The 19,727-nt window shown below is 40.7% G+C and overlaps 1 protein-coding gene across 2 annotated transcripts in view; it reads left to right on the top strand.

Annotated features, from left to right (window-relative positions):
- The window catches only part of MMP16 (matrix metallopeptidase 16), a 514,191-nt gene that overhangs the window by 470,530 nt on the left and 23,934 nt on the right, over positions 1-19,727 (top strand). For both annotated transcript variants that reach the window (XM_086965967.1, XM_086965966.1), the window contains one exon: positions 6,891-7,041. In XM_086965967.1, coding sequence (XP_086822093.1) covers positions 6,891-7,041 — 151 coding nt within the window. The remainder of the gene's footprint in view (positions 1-6,890; positions 7,042-19,727) is intronic.

Raw genomic sequence — 19,727 nt, 5'->3', positions numbered from 1 at the left:
TGTTATTAGAGTGAGTGTTAGAGTTAGCCGTGATGATCTCTATTAACTGGTCTACGAAAATAGCATTATTTCCTGGTGGGTGGTAAAGCGCATGCAGGTTGCACCTTTGATTGTCTGCTGATCTTATATTGAGACCTAGGTATTCACAGGATTCGAGTGGGTCGGATTTTATTTGGCTGACCTCTATATCCAATCGGTGAATGCAGGCTATACCACCTCCTGTCTTTTTTAGTCTGTCTAATCTCACAATGTTATACTGAGGGCGCACTAGAAGATCCATGAATGGAGACGAGGATTCTGAAAGCCATGTTTCTGTTAGGATTGTCAGGTCAATTTCCTGGCTAATGATGAGGGCAGCGTTGTCTGATGCATGTTTTGCTGCGGACCTACAGTTGAGCAGTAGGTATGTTAGGGGTTTCCCTGAACTACTAGGGAGTCGGTGGTTAGCTGGACATGTTGTAAGTTGTTAAGGTTGGGTTTCCTTTCCTTATGTCTGGATGTTCTATTAGCATCGATTAGGACTGTTCTAATTTTCTCCCCTCTACTGCGGTCCGAAGGCTCATACACCCAGAGTAAGGATAGGGTTTCCTCTTCCGACAAGTAGTTAAGATTCCTGTTAGGTCGATTATGCCTATTTGATAATGCCATGGCCGTCTCATTGCTCTTTCCTTGAGAATTATGTACTAATTTTTGGATGTGCTCGATTTTGGAGTGAGTGCTTACAGTGATTTCAAGTATCTTTTCCATCGCTTGAAGTGCGCTTAGTATGTCCTGTGACATATTGACTATATGTGTTTGTAGCTCTTTGATTTCTCTCTGAATCTGGGGTGACGTATTAGGAGTGCTTATCCGCTCATTTCTGGATTTACGGTTTGCGTTCCAGTGTTTTAGATCTGTTATTATTCCCAAGATCCTTTTCTTCTTGTTATTAGTTCGGTTGTCTGCTCCTTCTCTATCCGCGATGTGGGATGCGCTATCTATGTCTTGTGATCTTAGTACCACGCTTGGGGGATAGAAGTTTTGTACGGTTCTAGATGCCACTTGTGCTGTAGTAGAGGGGGCTATGGAAGGGGTGATATCTTCCATATCAATTATTTCCAGGTTCTCATTGAGTGGTCTACTCGTAGGAGATGTCCCATCGTCCCTTACCGTCCGGTACGTAATCTCCGTTCCTCCCATCGCCTATTGCTAGCTGTCCCTTCTACCAAACTTTAAAAAAACTGGCGGTAGTAGATTTGCTTATCTTGCCCCCGCCTTCTGGAATCAGTTGCCCCTCCCTCTCAAATCTGCCAATTCCCTCCTGGCATTTAGAAAACTTCTGAAAACTCACCTCTTCACACAGACTGGCTAGACCCCCGTCTCCCAATCTCACAGCACTCAGCCAGCGCCAGGACACCGTTTGGTGTCAGTGCGCTATATAAGAGCCCCTTAAGATAAGATAAGATAAGACATCATGGGGGAGAGACGTTGATTCTTCCCTCTGTAACTGCTCCGGGTCGGTATTCACATATCGTGTAAACATTTCTGTTTTCTCTACATCCTTCCCATTCAATGTGCCCCCTGTTCCAGTTGTGTCTCCTAGTCGCGTTGAATGTTGTGGTTCCTGAGGGTTTCTAGGTAGTATGATGTCTGTGGTGGTAGTGTTGGCGGAGTATAGGGTGTCTACTTGTGGGGTCCGGTGTTGTTGTGATCTTGAGTTCTCTATACATTCTTTTAAGGTTGAGAACATGTTGTCAAGTTTTTCTAATTCGTTGTTGGCTGCTTGTATATGCACTATTCCATTCTTGTAAATAGTTATGCATAGGTCTCTCTGAATCTTGGTGATGATATGATCATAAGTTTTGTGCCATGTGGGATATTGCTTACAGTTTTTATGTTGAGCATTTTTGTAATGACATTGCGCTATTTAGCCGTTCTTCTGGTGAAAAATATCAGGTCATTTAAGATAATGCCTTTGTCTATGTTAAAGCAGGGGTCCGAGTTTTTCCTCGTTAGATTGCATTAGAATTTATTGGCTGCATTCTTGGATAATTTGGTTGGATATTTTATGACATGTGTGTTTATGCTTACCGATTCTATATAGTTGTCGGCCATATTTGCTGATTGACGTAGCGTACTATAGTGGTGCCATCTCTTATATGTCAATATCTGTCTCTGGCTGTTAAAAGGGCTAATGTTATTCTTGTGGTGTCTCTCCTCTCCTTTGTTGCCAATTGTCCAGTTTGATGTTTGATGTGTTCCCCTGCTCCCCTGTTTTCCTTTGGTTTCTGCTATTGACTTTGTTTTCTTCTTGCACCTAATGTTGTGCATGTTTATGGGTTCTCCCTGTCTGGAATAGATTTGTTTAATTCTGTAGAATTTGGATTAAGGCGTATTGTCAACGTACTGTTCAGAGTACTTTCCCATATCATTCCTTGTTAAAAGAGTCATTTCAAGATGGCCGACAACTTAGTTGCCAAGCTCATCTGAAAGCTGGATGCCCTTATCTTTTTCTATTGATAGTCCTCTGTCACTTTCCCTTTCCTTGTTACTACCATTTGGAGATGATGCCTTAATAGGGAGCCTTCCTCCTCTCAAGATGGCCGCGGCACCAAGGCAGTAGAGCACCCAGAAAACATGTGCAGTTATAAATTGAAAGTGAAAAGGAGACCGATGTGCCTGATCACCGTCTGCATTTGCTTGTGTCTCACTATTTTAGTTCTGGAGGTCAGCGGCGGCTGCCATTTTAAGGTCAGGCAGGCCGGGCCCTGTCTCCCCAGTTTGCTATGCCCAGACCGATTGTGCCATAACACCACCCTTAAAGCTCCTGGAGGCTGTGGTATAGTCCCTCCAAGCAGCAGGGGGGCGAGGTAGCCCGCGCTGGGATGTAGCGTGTGCCGCAAGTCTGATCGGGGTATTAATGTCCGAGGGTACTCCGTGCCGCGGTGGATTCGGGCACCCTCACGGGTCTCCCCCCTTTGACTCATCTTGAAGATTGTCAGTCCCCATTTTCCAAAGTGCCTTATAATCCATTGTCTGAACTGAAAAAATCACTTGAGTCCAGGCCTTTTGTGGTTGCCTTCCTTTTCTGCATCTTGATCACGAAATAGTCAAGTGCCCCTCTGTCATTCTGTCCCAGGAAAGCCTGATAGGCACAGAGCCTGACATTGTTCGAATCTGTACTCTGCATCAGACCACTGATTTGACGGGTTGGCACTTTGGCCCCTCCTAAGGACCAACATAACTTTATAGGTTGAAGAGTTCTAAGGTCTCGAAGGGGGTGTGTGTTTACCATGTTGATTTAAAAATATTGGTAGAACTGTCTTTATATCCTAATGAGGCCTGAAATCATTTTTCGTAGCCACTTGACTCAAAGGGAACAGTTTTTCTTTGGATGACAATATAGAGCAGTATGACATTTTGCTTAAGGATGCTGCATGTTGAATAGTTCATACAAGTCTTCAAGCTTTAATGAGCTGATAAATCAAAACTCAAAAGCAAGCAGTGAGATCAGGGAAAAGTTTCCAAATGATGAATCTCTAGAATTTGAGAATTCGTACGTTAATTCTGTTATTGAAACACTCCTCTTCTTGCAGACCGTAAAAGCAAATTGATTTTCATAGGAACATTGAAGCAAAGATTTGTCGTACTTTGCTATCGTGCTTTAACCTCAAATGGGTTTAGGGAAAATGTGTATATTTATTGGGCCCAATGTAAAATAATCAACCATCTGCAAAAACAAAGTAAAAATTATAAAACACAGCTGAGTATCCCTAGTAAAGTGTTTGAAAGAAAAGCTACCAGTTTGGGCTCTAAAGCACACAATAATGACTCAAAGCAGCAGAATATTAATCACAAATACTCAAATCATAAGGACAACAGCGCCTTTATACTTTTATTCTATAAACCCCTAATAGGTGGTGGTCCTGTCCCTTGGGACTCTTCTGCTGCACTATATTTTCTCTTTTACATTTACGACCCTGATTTTACCCCCTCAACCTTTTCCTATGTATCAGAATTTGCATCTATGGGAAACCTGTATTTCCCATAGCACAACATATTAGCTCGTAGCTCAAATCAAATTATTTTAGAGCAATGTAAGGTACATTAGTATGACTACAACACAATACTGCTAGCCAAAGCACCAATGCATTAATAACATTAAATCTCATGAGTGGTCTCTGAAAGTAGACCATACAAATTAGCAGGAGTTGTGGCCTTTCTGGTCCTAGTAGTCTTCGCCTCAACTTTGCAAAGCTTGCAGTTGGAGGAGGGTGGGCTAGCACGTGGGGTATGACTGCAAACCTGTAGTAGATGGTTAGCATAGTTTCTTTTGTGGCTACCAGCACCTCCAATACCCTTCCTAGAATGGTAAATATAAAGTACAGAATGCCGTATGTCAGCACAGAAAACTTTCAGAGAGTGGAAGGAATGCTCTAAGATGTGGGGTGGTACTGCCAACAGCCAATAGGAGGCTGACTGATCACTGTAGTCATATACCATGTCCTTTTATGATATTACACCTCTTCCATGGCCAATAGCATCTTTATTATCCCACTAACAGCCAGGTAAAAATAAAATGCAGGACCCGATACAGGTTTGGTAATATTCAACAGTCTTGCACACAGGTCAAATTTAGTTGTGGCTTTGGCATTGGCAAGAGAATCATCTAGAGGGCAGAGAATGGACTAGGAGATTAGGTCCAGCTGCCAGCAGCCAATAAGTTAGTTGATCACAGTGGCCAATTATTTTCAAAGGGGCTACCAGCACCTTCAACACTACTCATAGAACTAGTTTAAAATAAAGTGCAGAATGCAGTAAGGTGTCTGTTCAGGTTAGGAATCTTCTACAGAGGTCAAATGTGGTTGTGGCCTAGTTCTCAGCACAGGAGCATTTTAAAAAGTGGAGGGTTGGTAGAAGGTGGGGTTAACATTGCCAGCAACCAGCAGTAGGTTAGGTGATCACACCCCACCTCTAAAATATTAAAGTTTCATCAGTGGCCAACAGCCTTCAATTCCCATCTTACACATACTTAAAAATAAAACTCAAAATGCATTAAAGTTTCAGAATCTTACTGTTGTCCAGTGATACCAAGGAAGATTGACATCTAATGATTTTGTTTTCGCCATCTCCACTGCTTAATTCTTTAATAAAAGTAGGATCAGAAAGATTATTCAATTCTAATAACACAGCAAGACTAAAAACAGTGAACTAGCAACAGTGCAATTTTAATGAGAGATGTTATTATGCTTTTACAATGTATTCATAAATGCATGTTTCTCCTCAAATCTAATGCAAAATATGGCTTGTCAAGGTAGGTAATTTTCATAGAATGAAATATGAACTCATCATTTATGAGAATTCAACAAAAGGAGGTACCCCTGATGTCTATAACAGGGAAGGGGGTCTATGTATCAGAAAACAAGAATCCCTGTTTGTACAATTGTAGGCTGATATGGCCGAACAAAATAGTAATGGGCGGGGTAGGCAAAAAAATGAGTGATTTTCCTTATGACAATTCACTCAAAATAACCTATTCAGGCAGGCAAGGACTAAGCTATTCACATGGCAAACAAATATATAAAGAATAGTACACAGGTCAAATTTTTGTTGGTTGCACCAAAGTTAAAACAATTTATTACCTCCCAGTATGGGTTACAATCTACACATCATAAAAAACAATAAGATTAAAAACCACATGAGGTGGTAAGACAATAAATGTATAGTAAAACAGAACAAAACAGTCGACGCGGCGTTTCGGTGTATTTCTAATGCTTCACACCTTCTTCAGGACTTTTTGTAAAATATTCATTCAGTATCTGGTTTGATACGGACAGTTTCATAAATTTTCTTTTTCTTTAAGCTTGAATTGCTTTAAACTTGAGTTGCTTTTACTAGTGTATCATGGGCTTCATATTAAATTGATGAGAGCCTACGTATACACGGAGGAGCCACCGTCAATGAGAAAGGATGGTCATCTTTTTCTTATGATCTGTTTCTGTTTACTTCTCAGAAGGTTTTTAAAGATTTTGACCAAGGTGCGAAAATCTCGTTGCATCAATCTTCACCTTCTTACTTTGATGAAGTGGTCTCTGATTCCAAATTCGGCCTCCCTGCTCCTCCGTGCTCCTCCGTGCACGGAGGAGCAGGGAGGCCGAATTTGGAATCAGAGACCACTTCATCAAAGTAAGAAGGTGAAGATTGATGCAACGAGATTTTCGCACCTTGGTCAAAATCTTTAAAAACCTTCTGAGAAGTAAACAGAAACAGATCATAAGAAAAAGATGACCATCCTTTCTCATTGACGGTGGCTCCTCCGTGTATACGTAGGCTCTCATCAATTTAATATGAAGCCCATGATACACTAGTAAAAGCAACTCAAGTTTAAAGCAATTCAAGCTTAAAGAAAAAGAAAATTTATGAAACTGTCCGTATCAAACCAGATACTGAATGAATATTTTACAAAAAGTCCTGAAGAAGGTGTGAAGCATTAGAAATACACCGAAACGCCGCGTCGACTGTTTTGTTCTGTTTTACTATACATTTATTGTCTTACCACCTCATGTGGTTTTTAATCTTATTGTTTTTTATGATGTGTAGATTGTAACCCATACTGGGAGGTAATAAATTGTTTTAACTTTGGTGCAACCAACAAAAATTTGACCTGTGTACTATTCTTTATATATTTGTTTGCCATGTGAATAGCTTAGTCCTTGCCTGCCTGAATAGGTTATTTTGAGTGAATTGTCATAAGGAAAATCACTCATTTTTTTGCCTACCCCGCCCATTACTATTTTGTTCGGCCATATCAGCCTACAATTGTACAAACAGGGATTCTTGTTTTCTGACTCATCATTTATGAGACCTTGGATGTCTTTACATTGTTTTACCTTATATTTCATTTTTTACAGGTAACAAGTTCTGGGTCTTTAAGGATACCACACTTCAGCCAGGCTACCCTCATGATTTGATAACACTAGGAAGTGGAATTCCTTCCCATGGGATTGATACCGCAGTCTGGTGGGAAGATGTTGGAAAAACCTATTTTTTCAAGGGAGAAAGGTTAGTACTGGCACTTTGAAAAAAATAGGATTTTGTGAACAGTATTTAATAAAAATGTGGGTGAAATCAGATACCAATCAAATGCAAAACCCACCTTCTCTGCTAAATGTATATGATAATGCTTGCCGAGTAGGAGAAAATGACTCCGGCTGCCGTGGTTGTTTCTCTGACGTGAGGTGAAGTTTGTGAAACTTCCATAATCCTCTCTATATCATCATTGATAGTTTACAGCAAAACTGTTTAGAAGTCATTCAGCCCCACATCATTTGAAAACTAGGATGCTAACACCACATACAAAATATCCTTTCGCTCAATATGTCATTGCTATGGTAACACACTTTGCTTCTCATCTCTGTTCATTTGATTGCTATCTGTCAGTTGATTTCACCCCAATCCTGGAACTTCCAAGTCATTAATTCATATCTCCTCTATATTTCTAGTTATCATATTTCTCTGTAAGGAATGTGCCAGAGTGTATTTCATAATGTTGTACTTTTCAAGTATTTTCACCCTACACTAGAACATGTGCCAGATGGCCCTCTTTCTGCTCATTTGCACTAATGTCCCTTGTCTACATACCTGCATGATAGTCCAATGTTTCCCATTCCATGCTCCAACGTATCCACTTCTCCATCCGCCATAGAACATCACTCACACTGCTGCAACATGCCTGCCTCATCTCTACCCCACATGCAAGTTTATTGAGCCCCCCATCCAACATGTTACTCTTATACATATATCTTCAGTAGGTGCCTGATGCTTCCCCTCCTGGAATGTTTATGAAGCCCTGCTCACATCTTTGTGTCCAAACCATTCACTCCCATGTGCATGTGATAGCTCTTTACTCCCAAAGCTCTTTTTGCACATCCTCCGCTTAGCTGTCAAATTTGCTATCCTCTGTGCTACTGGATTTTAATGAATTAGTTGAATCAAATTTCAAAATCATTGTGAAACGTCCAATCTACCCTCTTCAAGACTCATACTTCTTTGTTTTACAAGAAAAAACAGAAAAACAAGACATTTTGAAAGACGTGTTACGACCAGAGCACAGTGTAAATGGAACACCCCCCATGTGATTGACCAATAAGACAGTCTATGTCACATGTAAAAATACCTTCAGTTGTGATTCATGATACAAAATGATACTAGAACATCCCCAGTATGCACTTGGGAAGAGATACTAAAACTATTGATGAAAATCAATCTGTACAATGTAAAATTGACTACAGTTTTAACCTATCTGGAGCTTATGCATCATAAATAAAGAGTGGGAGCAGATCCTTTAATGGGACAAAATCTGCTCTTATTTCACAGTTTAAAATGTTTTATCGTCTTTATAATGAATTCCTTTAAGTTCTTACCAATATGATCATGTTTTCAAGAACCAACTTTCATGCTAGCTATTGAAATTATTACATATCAACCATTAGCTAACCTCGTAAACAATACCAGCATATCAGAATGGGTGTTTGAACTATGGTTAACTGAAAATGTACAGCAATATTGATTGACATTGTTGAAAAGACACAAAATACAGCTGTTGAATGCCATATTTAATTTTTATCCACTGCCTACCTTATCAACATTTTCTAAACTACTCATCTTCAACACAAACAGAAATGGACTGGCCTACAAGGACGCAAGAGCATATTCAGTGATGTATTCTACTTTATGCCTTTCAATTACCCATAATTCAATTTAAAATGATAGTAGCAGTGCATTGGTAGTTCTTCTTCTATTCCAAGCAAGTGAAAAATGATTTACAGAACTTTGAGTCCATACATTTCGTCCTATGTAAGCATCTGATTAAAGAAAATAATGGGCCCAAATCTAATTAGATCCATTAAAAAGAGATGTGATAAAGTATCTAAGCAAGCCAGGCCTGTATGTTTCAGGATTGTAGTGTATTGTTTCTGGCTGTGCCTCTTCCATGAAGCTTCAAGCATGAAGTAGTTCAGGACGGCTTCTCTCGTCCTCGCTGGTTAACTGATGCCCCGTTTTAATTTCAGCTATACAGTCACTCAAGGTGTGTCAATTTAACTAATATTCTAACTTGTGATCACTGCAAGTTTTGAGGTAATGGAATGTTTTAGTTGCAGCATGCAAATATACTGGGGGTGCAGAGGTTTGGGAGGAGGGGAAGAAGTGTGTGGTGGAGAGGAGAGCAGCATGAGTCCAGGAGGAAGAATGTGATAATATGGAAATGCACTATTGTAGAAGAAGAGTCTAAGGCCATAATTCTCTAGGTGTAAGTATCCCCTGTCTAATGCTGACATTCTTTTCTGTTTTCCTAGAAGTTCCCTCTATATTTCCCTATGCCGTTGGGTTTGATGGGTCATTGATCTAGATTATCGCCCACACTGCAAATCTGATGCCTAACAGGTCAACTCATGGTGATTGAGGACAGGAGAAAACGTAGACCAGTTTTCCACAAAAAGGTTTTGATGGGTGACATCCCTAAGACAATCCATAGGCTATGTCCCTTCTGTTGACAAAATATATCTAGTTTTGATGTGTATTTGCAGCACCCATGGATACTTCTTATTAGATAGATTAACTATAGTAACATCTGGCAACAGAAATCCATTTTTGTGTTAAGTGTGATGTAATTGAACTACTGATTGTCAACATCACAACATGTTCAAGACAGCAGTGATCGCAATCACACCGGGTACGCAAACCTACAGCAACGGGGAAAGAAGAACATGTGGTACAGGCAGGTACAGTTTGAATTGTTGAAAATTCACATTGTTAAGCTTCATCTGTAATCATTTCCAGTGGTTGGCTGTCTAACTGAAAAGGACTGCATTTATAATCTTGGCCCATTTTTCATTTGGAAGATATTCACGTCAACATATGTGAAGACCGCCCCAGTGCCTTCATGAACGGAGAGTTATTGCTGCCAGTTTCCTCTGGTTTGAGGCTTAGGCAGATGCCTTGGAAAAGCTTTGCTGCTCTGCCTTGATGTTGTTGCTGCTCTTGCTTGTTTGGTAGTCTACATCCATCCCATGGTTACCAGAAATACTGTGCCAAAGTGCTCGCAAGCTCTCTCTGCTCCTTAACAGACATTGGAGCATGACTGTCCAACAACTAACTATTCAAATATGGCTGAGCTGAATGCTGATTCCGCCCAGCATGCTTCCCCACAACAACATCTTTTGTGCTGATCTTTTTTGGTCTCCCTACTTTTCCCTATTCCCAGTACTTTCTACAAAGAATATATCCAGTGAGGTGCTGAGCATGCATTTATCACTAGGATTAGTCTGATCGTATCTGTGTTTGGAAGAATATATTATTATTCACACTGGTCCCCTGGCCCTTCCTTGCTGTGGAGAAATCCCTTACTGGCTTGCTTACTTCCCAGATCCAAAGCAGGCACATGGTTCTGAATAAACCTCTGCATGGCCCCTTTACCCTTGTAAATTCACTTCACAACTTCTCCCATGAGTCAGAGTCCAGCTGCCACATTCTATTTGCAAGATCTGTCCTTCCTTGACACTGAACTATTAAACTAGTGTTGCAATGTTCCTTAATACACAATATGTGTAAACTGAAATTTCAATACACCTGAAGCATAAACTGGGATAAAAAGCATCTATCCTTAAAACAAAGTACACCTGTAAAATTGTGAACAATGAAAACGGAGATTAATCTATTTTATTTTGACATGGGCTTTGCTTACTAGATCTTGCAATGGAGATCTCAGTTAACTAGTGAGAACACAAACAGCATAGAGAAGATCATCATTTTTGACAGGTGGATTGCTATTCATATCTCATTCAATATGATGCCATCAGTCCTTGATTTCTCATGAAAGAAGTTTACAATCTGTCCGAGGTGAACATAGGATGACATTGGTCTTTGTTCCAATAGGAGAGGATCAAAATCATTAGCATTTCTCAACCTTGCATTTCTCAACCTTGCAAGTTTGGTTTGTAATTTTATACAGTTTTTCATAAAGTTAAGAAGGCCAAACATCCATCCTAGCGCAATTATGCAGCAGCCTGTTCAGTGGGGAACATGTGCATTCTCACAATTGATACCTTCAAACTTCATGGTTCTGCAAAAATGCCTTACAGTGGTTGTAAAATAGAGGATGAGTAGACAGAGTGATGTAGAAAGTAGTTGCAGGAAATAAAGGGTGGTAGGGGTAGAGAGGAAAATTGGGGTGTTTCATTTGAGGCATGATTAACATGAAAGTAGGAAGAGTATCTGGTTTAAGTGGAGAAGACATAGGAACTGTCATTTGTGAAGTTGGAGGGCTTAGGTTAATTTGAGGTAGAGGGCAGATTTTTTAGAGGATTCAAAGCACTCCAGTCTGAGATTTTGAAGGGAGCCTCATGCTTTCAAGTTTGAGCTTTGACCTATCTCAATCTGTATATTACATATTTATGAGTAAGTATAGCGTTTCATTTCATGTAGCAATTGTGCATAACTTACTACAACATAGTTGATTCCTTGGACTTGAGTTTCACAAATGCCCAAATTCCCAATAGAAATAAGAGGCCCCTTCCAATTACCCTTCAAATATTTACATTTTGATAGACTATTACTGTACTATTAAAGTGTCAGAGCACTGTGCAGAAGAACAACACATCAAGATTGAGGTACACAGCATTGTTTACCAGGAGCAAATGTATCAGTGCATCAAAAATTAGGAGTCAACAATGCAAGAATAATCTCAAAATGATATTAGGCAGAGTTGGAGGAATAGAAAGGAAATTAAAAGATGCTGAGCTGTGAAGAAAGAAGGTGAATTTGCCAGATGAGTAAGTAGAAGTCTTTAGCACCTAATGGTGGGGAGACAGGGAGTTGTATGGGGGCATGGGGACAGGGAGAGAAAAGTACATCAGGGAAATCATCATGAGGTAAAGCCAAATGGGAGAAAATGTGGTCTGGAAGAATGTCGATACTAAAGAAAGGTAGCCTAATTTGTGGGTCAACTAGAAGTGGGGCGGCATGTGAAGGTGAAGCAAGGTCCAGTTGAGACAGAGTTTATGAAAATAGTGTTTCAACCTATTTTCAGAATTGTATTATGGTAATCGCTGTACTAAGGTGTCTGGAACATTTTTCCTAAAGCAAGGGGTTAATCTGCAAAAAGAATATGTAGCGCTTTACAACGTTTGTTTTTTATGTTTCCATTTATGTTTTTTTTTTATGTCCAAGATCTTGACATAGGAGCAAACATCCTCAGACTGCTATTGGGGTAGTCTTTTAGAGGTGAAGCAAGCCATTTTGGACGTTATTTTTGCTTCTAAGTGTAGCCAATGGAAATCACTTAGGACAGAGGAATCTGGTCAAATATTCTCTTGCCCTGAAATAAGCTTTGTTGCAGAGTGAAGAATGGCTTTTGTTGATGTTACAGAGGGCATTCGAATGGCAGCCGAGGTAGAATTTCCATAATAAATTCAAAATAACTGTAGGGCTGACTAAATGATGGATGTCACTGCATTGAAGAAAGGACTTATGCATTTTATAGTGTGAACCATGGCTCTTCCTTTTGTGTCTTGAGACTTACAATTGTGAAGGCATGAACTGATGTGAGTCAATCCACATACCTTGTGGACTGACATCATTGATCTTTCAATGGTATAAACCATAACTGTGGAGATAAGAAGGACAACCTTCGGTACATTTTCAGTCTTGTGGTCAGGAGTAAGAATACATATGTTTTTCTTCAGACTGAGCTTGAGAACGATTGAAGATGTCCAGTTTTGTAACTGCAAGAGGCAATTTTCTGGAGCACTAGTGTCCTAGATTGCAAAGATCTTTAAGTATTACTCTGTTGGGGAATAGCCTGGAATACATAGTTCATCATGTTTCTTAGTGATTGCATATACTAAGTGAACAAGAACAACACCTCAACAGGGGCAAGGGCAGAGGAGATGCTCCTTACATGACTAGCTAGTTGTGATTTTTCAGAAATGATAAAGTCCAAGTTGAGCCTTTATCTCTAATGCACTTGGAGGAAGCTATAGAGAGGCCCAGACCAGCAAATGAAGAAGGATGATGAGGCAGGCATCATCCCTGTCCAACATGTAGTGGCCCAGTATTTTAAGTACTACTATTTCTGTGCTGCAGTCCCTTCAAAAGCCAGATTGGTATCCACCCAATAACTCCTTTTTTTAATGTCTAAGGTCATCAGATGGTTTTTAGGGTATATTACCTAAATAGCTATTTGTATACAAAGTTTAAGTGACCACACTATTGAGTGCCAACATATCTGGAAGGTGAATATATATCTATGGCTAATTATAGGATTTCTATATCTGATAGTGAATATATGTACCTTGACCATATATATATCTTCATGGTTCATGGATGTGGAGTTTAGAATATTAAGTCTATGTATACCTATCTAAACTTACCTTCACAAAATTTTGGTACTCAGTATTAAGGAAACAAACATTTTGCCTGGGTATATTTCTGGCCTGGATAATTTCACATACAATTGTTAGGTATTTGTTATCTTACTGTCTGTATGAAGTGGGGGAATGTTTCCTCACTTGTGTAGTCAAGGAATATGCCTTCTTTCAAAGAGATGTTTATTTTTCAATGAAATACATACAAAATAGCTTAATGTTTCTTTTATGTCAATGAGACAATAATGGAATCTTAGTGGTAGGAAGTTAACTCTAACTCATTAATGATCTTGCAGAGTTTTGTCTCTGTGAGTGGTGTGAAATTAGAGTAGTATCTAGAAGTATTGAAATCATAGGGGATTCCTGGAATAGTATGTGTAGTGTGAAGATGGAGTTCCTGAGCAAAGCAACTTAGTTGGATAAAAAGTTGAGGAATTCAATGTATTTGAAATATAATTGTTGGCAGTGAGATTCTGGTATTGGTGCTAAGTTGAGGTTCACAATCTTGAATAATTCTTTGGGGCAGTTTTAACTGTAATTTATCATGATCTGACAGCTTTCGGCTTTTGCCAACATTACTTCAAGCTGATATTATCTAGTAGATTCAGACCATACCACGTCTATGAGACTGAGCCAATCCACTTTCGTCTGATCACAATTGACAAGGGTCTTACTGTTTATGTTTGTGTGAGAATTGTCGAATTGTTTTTAGTTGCCCTGGGTTAAGAGCTTCTTGATGGCCATGATGTAGCCTTCAGATAGATTGCCCAGGTAAAGATTAAAGTATCCTAGATGGATGATCAGAGCAATCATCACTTGTTGTTCTGTGCCATAATCAGTGAGATCCTTAATAAAGGATAATGGTGGCTGCTGCCAATCTGACTAGGGGTGCAGCGAAGGGAAAAAAAAATAATATAACAAAAATACACACTAATCTTTTGCTGTCAGCTGTCACGATCTTCTGCTCCTTCACTACACCTCGCTGCTCCTCCGCTTAAGTCACTACAACTTTAAGGAGCACAGGCTCCCAAACTCCCTACGCAATCCCAGCGCTTCTCTCATGTAATTACTCCTAGCATGAGAGAAGCTCTTGTATTGGGCAGAGCGGGCCAGTTTCATGCTCCAGCAGGGACAGCAAGCCTGTGCCCCTGAGCGCTGCTGATATCTCTGAGAAACAGCCTAAAGATATCAAAGTGCACTTGTCTGTTTGGCTGTCCTAAGACAGCCGGCCAAACGACATGCGCACTTCCAGTGCCTACCATCACTCTTCCCCCTGCTGCTGATCCTCAAATATGCAAAAATAACAGTTGATGGACAGAATGCAGAACAATGTCATACATTCACCCCAGTACAGAGATCTGGGCCTAAATCCATCGTTTTTTTTGCACTCCACACCACCCCAGTTCAGACATGGCCATATGCAAATCAGCCTTGACCCTGTGCCTGATGGCAACAGTCCAGCCCGAACTGCCAAGCCATGTCTTTCCTGGACCGGAATCAAGCATCCTAGGACCGGTTTCTGGCTATCAGCCGTCTTCAGCCAGGATAGCTTGACTCCTCAAATATGGCCGCCTCACCCTAGACTCATAGGCTGAAAGTGAAAAATCAAATGGCAATAACATAATTTTACTGACATTTCATTTTTCTTATCCTGGATTTCACCAGAGGGGCGACTTTCCTCCCCTAAAGCCAAGGAGCCGCCTTTGATGAAGGATATGGGAGATCTTGGGTGATCAATTAAAGCAAAATATGTAATTGTATTGATATTAAGTGGCGATTTCAAGCCTGAAGATTCTAGAAACTCGGGATTAGGTGCAGTACTTTGTGTACTGGTTATGATGATGTGATGTATTAAAGCCAAACCACCTCCAATAGTTTTTTTAATGCGTGCAAAGTATGTCATAGCCCTTTGGGGCAACGATGGTGAGAAAATTGTAATGAAGAGGAAATCATGGTTCCAGTCAACAATAGATTCACTAATACATGGATGGTGACTATTTGTTAATGCGCAATTGTGTAGGCATCCTTTTAGACTTCAAGAGGAAGGCCTTTCGGTGAGACAGTAGCTATCATTTTATATGAAACTATATGCTCAGTTAAGCATAGCTCTGGTGATAATGGACCGGATCAGAATAGTTCAACACTCTAAGTGCCAGATGTACGACCTTTTTGCGCTCACAAACAGGAGATCAGCCTGTTTCTGACCACAAAAAAGGGTCATGGCATGTACACACACTATTTTGCGAGTGACTGACTCGCAAAATAGGATTTATGACTCTCGCTATGAGGAAGAGACGTACCTTCCTAATATTAAGACTCCATGCCATTTACTATTTTTTTGTGACCCCATATGCGGTCGCAAAACACTTGCAGTTTACCACCTACATCAAGTAAGTGGTAAACCACTCGCAAATACGAAGGAGTCCCAAGGGGACCATTACCCCTTCGTGAATGGGTGCGAAAATATTTTTTAAGAGTAGGTAGTGGCACCACGGACCACTACCTGCCCTTAAAAAATGCTACTGAAAAGTTTCATTTTTCTTTTTTAAATGCATCCCGGTTTCCTTTAAGGAAATTGTCTGTATTTAATAAAAAAAAACAATTGCTAAATTGGAAAAGCAGTCACGAGCATGGTGGTCTGCTTAGCCCAGCAGGCCACCATCCCTGTGAGTGCTAGCCATTCCCAATGGGGTCGCAAATTGCGCTTGCCTCATGAATATTGACGAGGCATGCATTTTGCAACCCCATTGGGAATCGCAAACAGTGTCTGAGACAGTGTTGTACATTCAGTCTAGCAAGTGCCAAATTGTGAGTCGCAATTCTGCGCAATTTGCGACTCGCTAAACTGAATGGTTGTACACCTGGCCCTAAGTGAACTCCCAACAGTGGTCCAATTTGATGAAGTAGGAATGTGGACAGCAGGGAGCTATGCGGTTTGTAGGTTGGTCCAATCCGTCTGTGTCAAGGAGCAACATTGACTCTGGAACTCAAAAATGTGCATTTGAGTTCTTGTTTTGGATCCTGTCTTGGATTGCCTGGCACTGTGAGTTACATGAGGCCAGAAACAGAGGAAGAGTGCTGAGCAGAACAGAGATTGTTGTTGCAGTCTAAACAAATCAGGAATGGTTGAAGTAGTGAATAATGGATGGGTGCTATTTCAATTATAGCTCAACAAGAAAAGTTTAAGAAATACAAATACTGGTTGAGTGCTATTTTTAGTTTATTTTAAGTGACTGTGGTTAGTTTTAGTTTTGCTTGTCCATCAAGAATCCATAAGTAAGAAGGGATGGGATCATGTCTGAGGCCTGAAGTTGTGAGTACCTCCAAACAAAGCTGCTGATGAATCAGTTACATTAAAAAGAGGCTTCTTTAGAACAATCTGGTGGACTGGGTGACTTGGTGGAGGGCGGTGGGAGCAAACAGGTAAAATTCAGAGGTGCTGTTATTGCACGAGTAGTGTGAATTTTGTATACTACTGTTTGTATTCTAATTCCTGTGTGATGCATTCTAGGGCTTAGATCTGACTCTGCAGTCCCTGGTTAGATAAAGCAGGAAGGCCCGGTGTGCTCGCCACCTGTTGTGGCTGGAGCACTAGTCGAGAGCAGCGGCGCCCTGCAGCTTTCTATGACTTCGAGTCTGTGTTGGTAGTCTGTCTCAAAATGAACCCATCAAGAAGACCTATCTGCCTAACTAAATGGAGCTCCTCTTCCAGACTGCCCAGTGAGTCAAGCAAACAGCCTTAAAACGTGCTGAGACTCACCAGAGGCTCACTGCTTGCATCGAAGAACTCCTTCTACCCTAATATCTGCCTCCAAGCTGCTCGTGACCTCTCATGGGCGTCTCAGTGACGTCACCTCTATGTCAAGACAGTGTGATTCAAGACTTCAGTGTGCTGCAGATTTGTAATAGGTTTTCAGGCATTTGAGCCTTTACGGCCTGTCATCGCTGAAGGTGGGATGAGAGTGCACATTGGGTGGCTGCATCTGTCACTTCCTCCAGTTACATGTTCCACCTTTGCTTGCCTGCTCTGCTCCTGCTTCTAACTGCGGCCAGAGTATTTTGCAACATTATTTTCTGTTGCATATAAAAATAAAGGGACTGATTCCCAAAAGTAAACTTAGACCAAAAGCCTAACTTTATTAGTAGTAAAGTTAGATTTTTGGTCTAAGTTAGATAAGTTGTCTTTTGTGAATCAGATCCGAAGGGTTTTAAATATATATGTTAAAATAGGAGTCAAATAATTTCTGTATTTATTGTTAGTGAGCAATAGGTATATATTACTGAAAGTAATGATAATTTCTACCCAAATTGAAACACAGACATGGGCATAATAGGGCTGCTGTTAATCCTTTTCTGACTTTAAATCCAGAACACCAAAGGCAAACGCTATACAGTCGCACATTATAACGCACAATACTCTGAAGAGCTGAGTACATGTTTGTGGGCGAATGGATATTTAGAGACTTGCATCCAATGGGAACAACCAGAAACATCATTTGCAATCTGGGGTGTTGGAAGTTTATTGTTTTCTAGAAATGTTGTCTTGTTTAATGGTTGCCCATTATTTAGAAAATCGTTGTGTGTCGGGCTGCAGTTCAAGATATGTAAAAAAAGAAGTATTTCAGAGCAAATGACTTTTTTTAACACACGATTGGAAAATACTATTAGCTGTAACACATGTCAGAGAGACCGGCCAAAGACAAACATTTATTGATGGGTTATCGCTTCTTAAAGCCATACCAAGAACATCGAGTTACAGGAATGCACTACAGTATATGAAAGTGAATCGAATAACACAAGGTTTTGTGAGATAATTGAGCTGTAACAGGATATCAGTCACCTTTGGGAATACAAAACAAATCCCACCCTTCCGAGTAGTCATTGTTCATAGCACATTCACTTCTTGTGAAATGTCATGATTTCACTTCCAGGTCGCAGTATGTGTATAGAAATTACTCATCTTTTATCAGTGCTTCCCCGTTGTTCAGCATCAGCATCATAGCTCAGGCAGGAGAGATACTGCATAATGGAGTGTGGCTGTTTTCTGCACCGGTAGGAGGACATCCCAACACAATGCACCACACCACTCAACAGCCTAGGCTCAACCTTAAAGCGGAGAGCTGGTCAAACTCGAACCGTCTGAGGCAGAAAATGAGCCCGAGCCTGAGCTGAGACTTATGTTTGCTAAAATTCAGTGAGAAAAAAAACCCATATGGGATTAGTTCCATAAATTATCATAAATGATGGCATCTGAGTAGTGTTGGCCCAATGTCGCTACTATCTAACCTTCTTAACAGCAGCTTCTGTCTCTTCCTCTCCTCTTCCTCTTCTCAGTCACTGAGAAGACTTGGAGAGTAGTAGAAGAGACAGAGATGTTAATCAAGGCAAAAGAGAAGGGGCCTTGCCTCTCTCTCTGTCCCCAGGTCGCACTTGCACTCTTAAGTAGTGGCAGTGCAGAAGGAAGGGGAAGTTTTTGCAACCCTATTTCTCAATCTGCTCTGCCATGCTGCAGGTGAAAGCAGTTTGGCATGGCAGATTGACAAGCAGGTCCTGTTAAGGCCTTATGCTGCCACCTTACAGGGCTCCTGCTATCAATGAGTAATAGTTGTTGTTGGAGCCAGCCATGCATTACGGAATACGTCTGAGAGTTGTAAAATGCCCCACTATCAAATGAGGTAGACACGTAGTTGCTGTATAACTTTCTATACATATAGCGGTCACTAGTAGGTAGTTATAGTTAAGACTTAGTTTCCATTTGCCAATATCTTTGACGTTGTTTGACGAATCTTTGTGAAATTTTCAAAACTAATACCCCACTCACCAGCTGCTGTGTTGAAAGTATCGGGGTGATTCGTCAAGCGGAGACCAAGAAAGAGGGGGCACCCTAAAACGCTTTTTCTCCATGGTAATTTCCATAGGAAACTTTAGACATGGGTATAGCCCTACCTGCTGAATGGAATTTCACCAAATTTTGCAAAAACGTGGCTCTTAGTTGAGAAAGCACTTTTTTGTTAAATGGTGTGAATCCGTTCAGTAGTTCCTGAGAAATGTAAAGACTTTTCAGATATACAGCTGTGGCCCCTGTGGATCCGCGAACTCTTCTGATCTCGTGCCTGAGATCTGATTGGCTGCCAACACTTCAAACCAGGAAGTGTTGCCAGCCATCTTGTGAATCGGTTATACCAAGTCACAAGCAAAAAAGTAAAGGGGCCAGGGTAGACACACTCTGACCCCCTTGCCGCACTGCTGGTAGTGCGATGAGGTCCCCTTGCCTCCTGAGGGCCTAAGGACTAAAGTGGACTTCATCCCTCAAGCAGCAATGAG

Source organism: Lissotriton vulgaris, chromosome 4_1 (assembly GCF_964263255.1).
Source record: "Lissotriton vulgaris chromosome 4_1, aLisVul1.2, whole genome shotgun sequence".
NCBI lineage: Eukaryota > Metazoa > Chordata > Amphibia > Caudata > Salamandridae > Lissotriton > Lissotriton vulgaris.
Note: the sequence above shows the minus strand (reverse complement) of the source record. Positions and strands in the feature narration are given on the sequence as shown.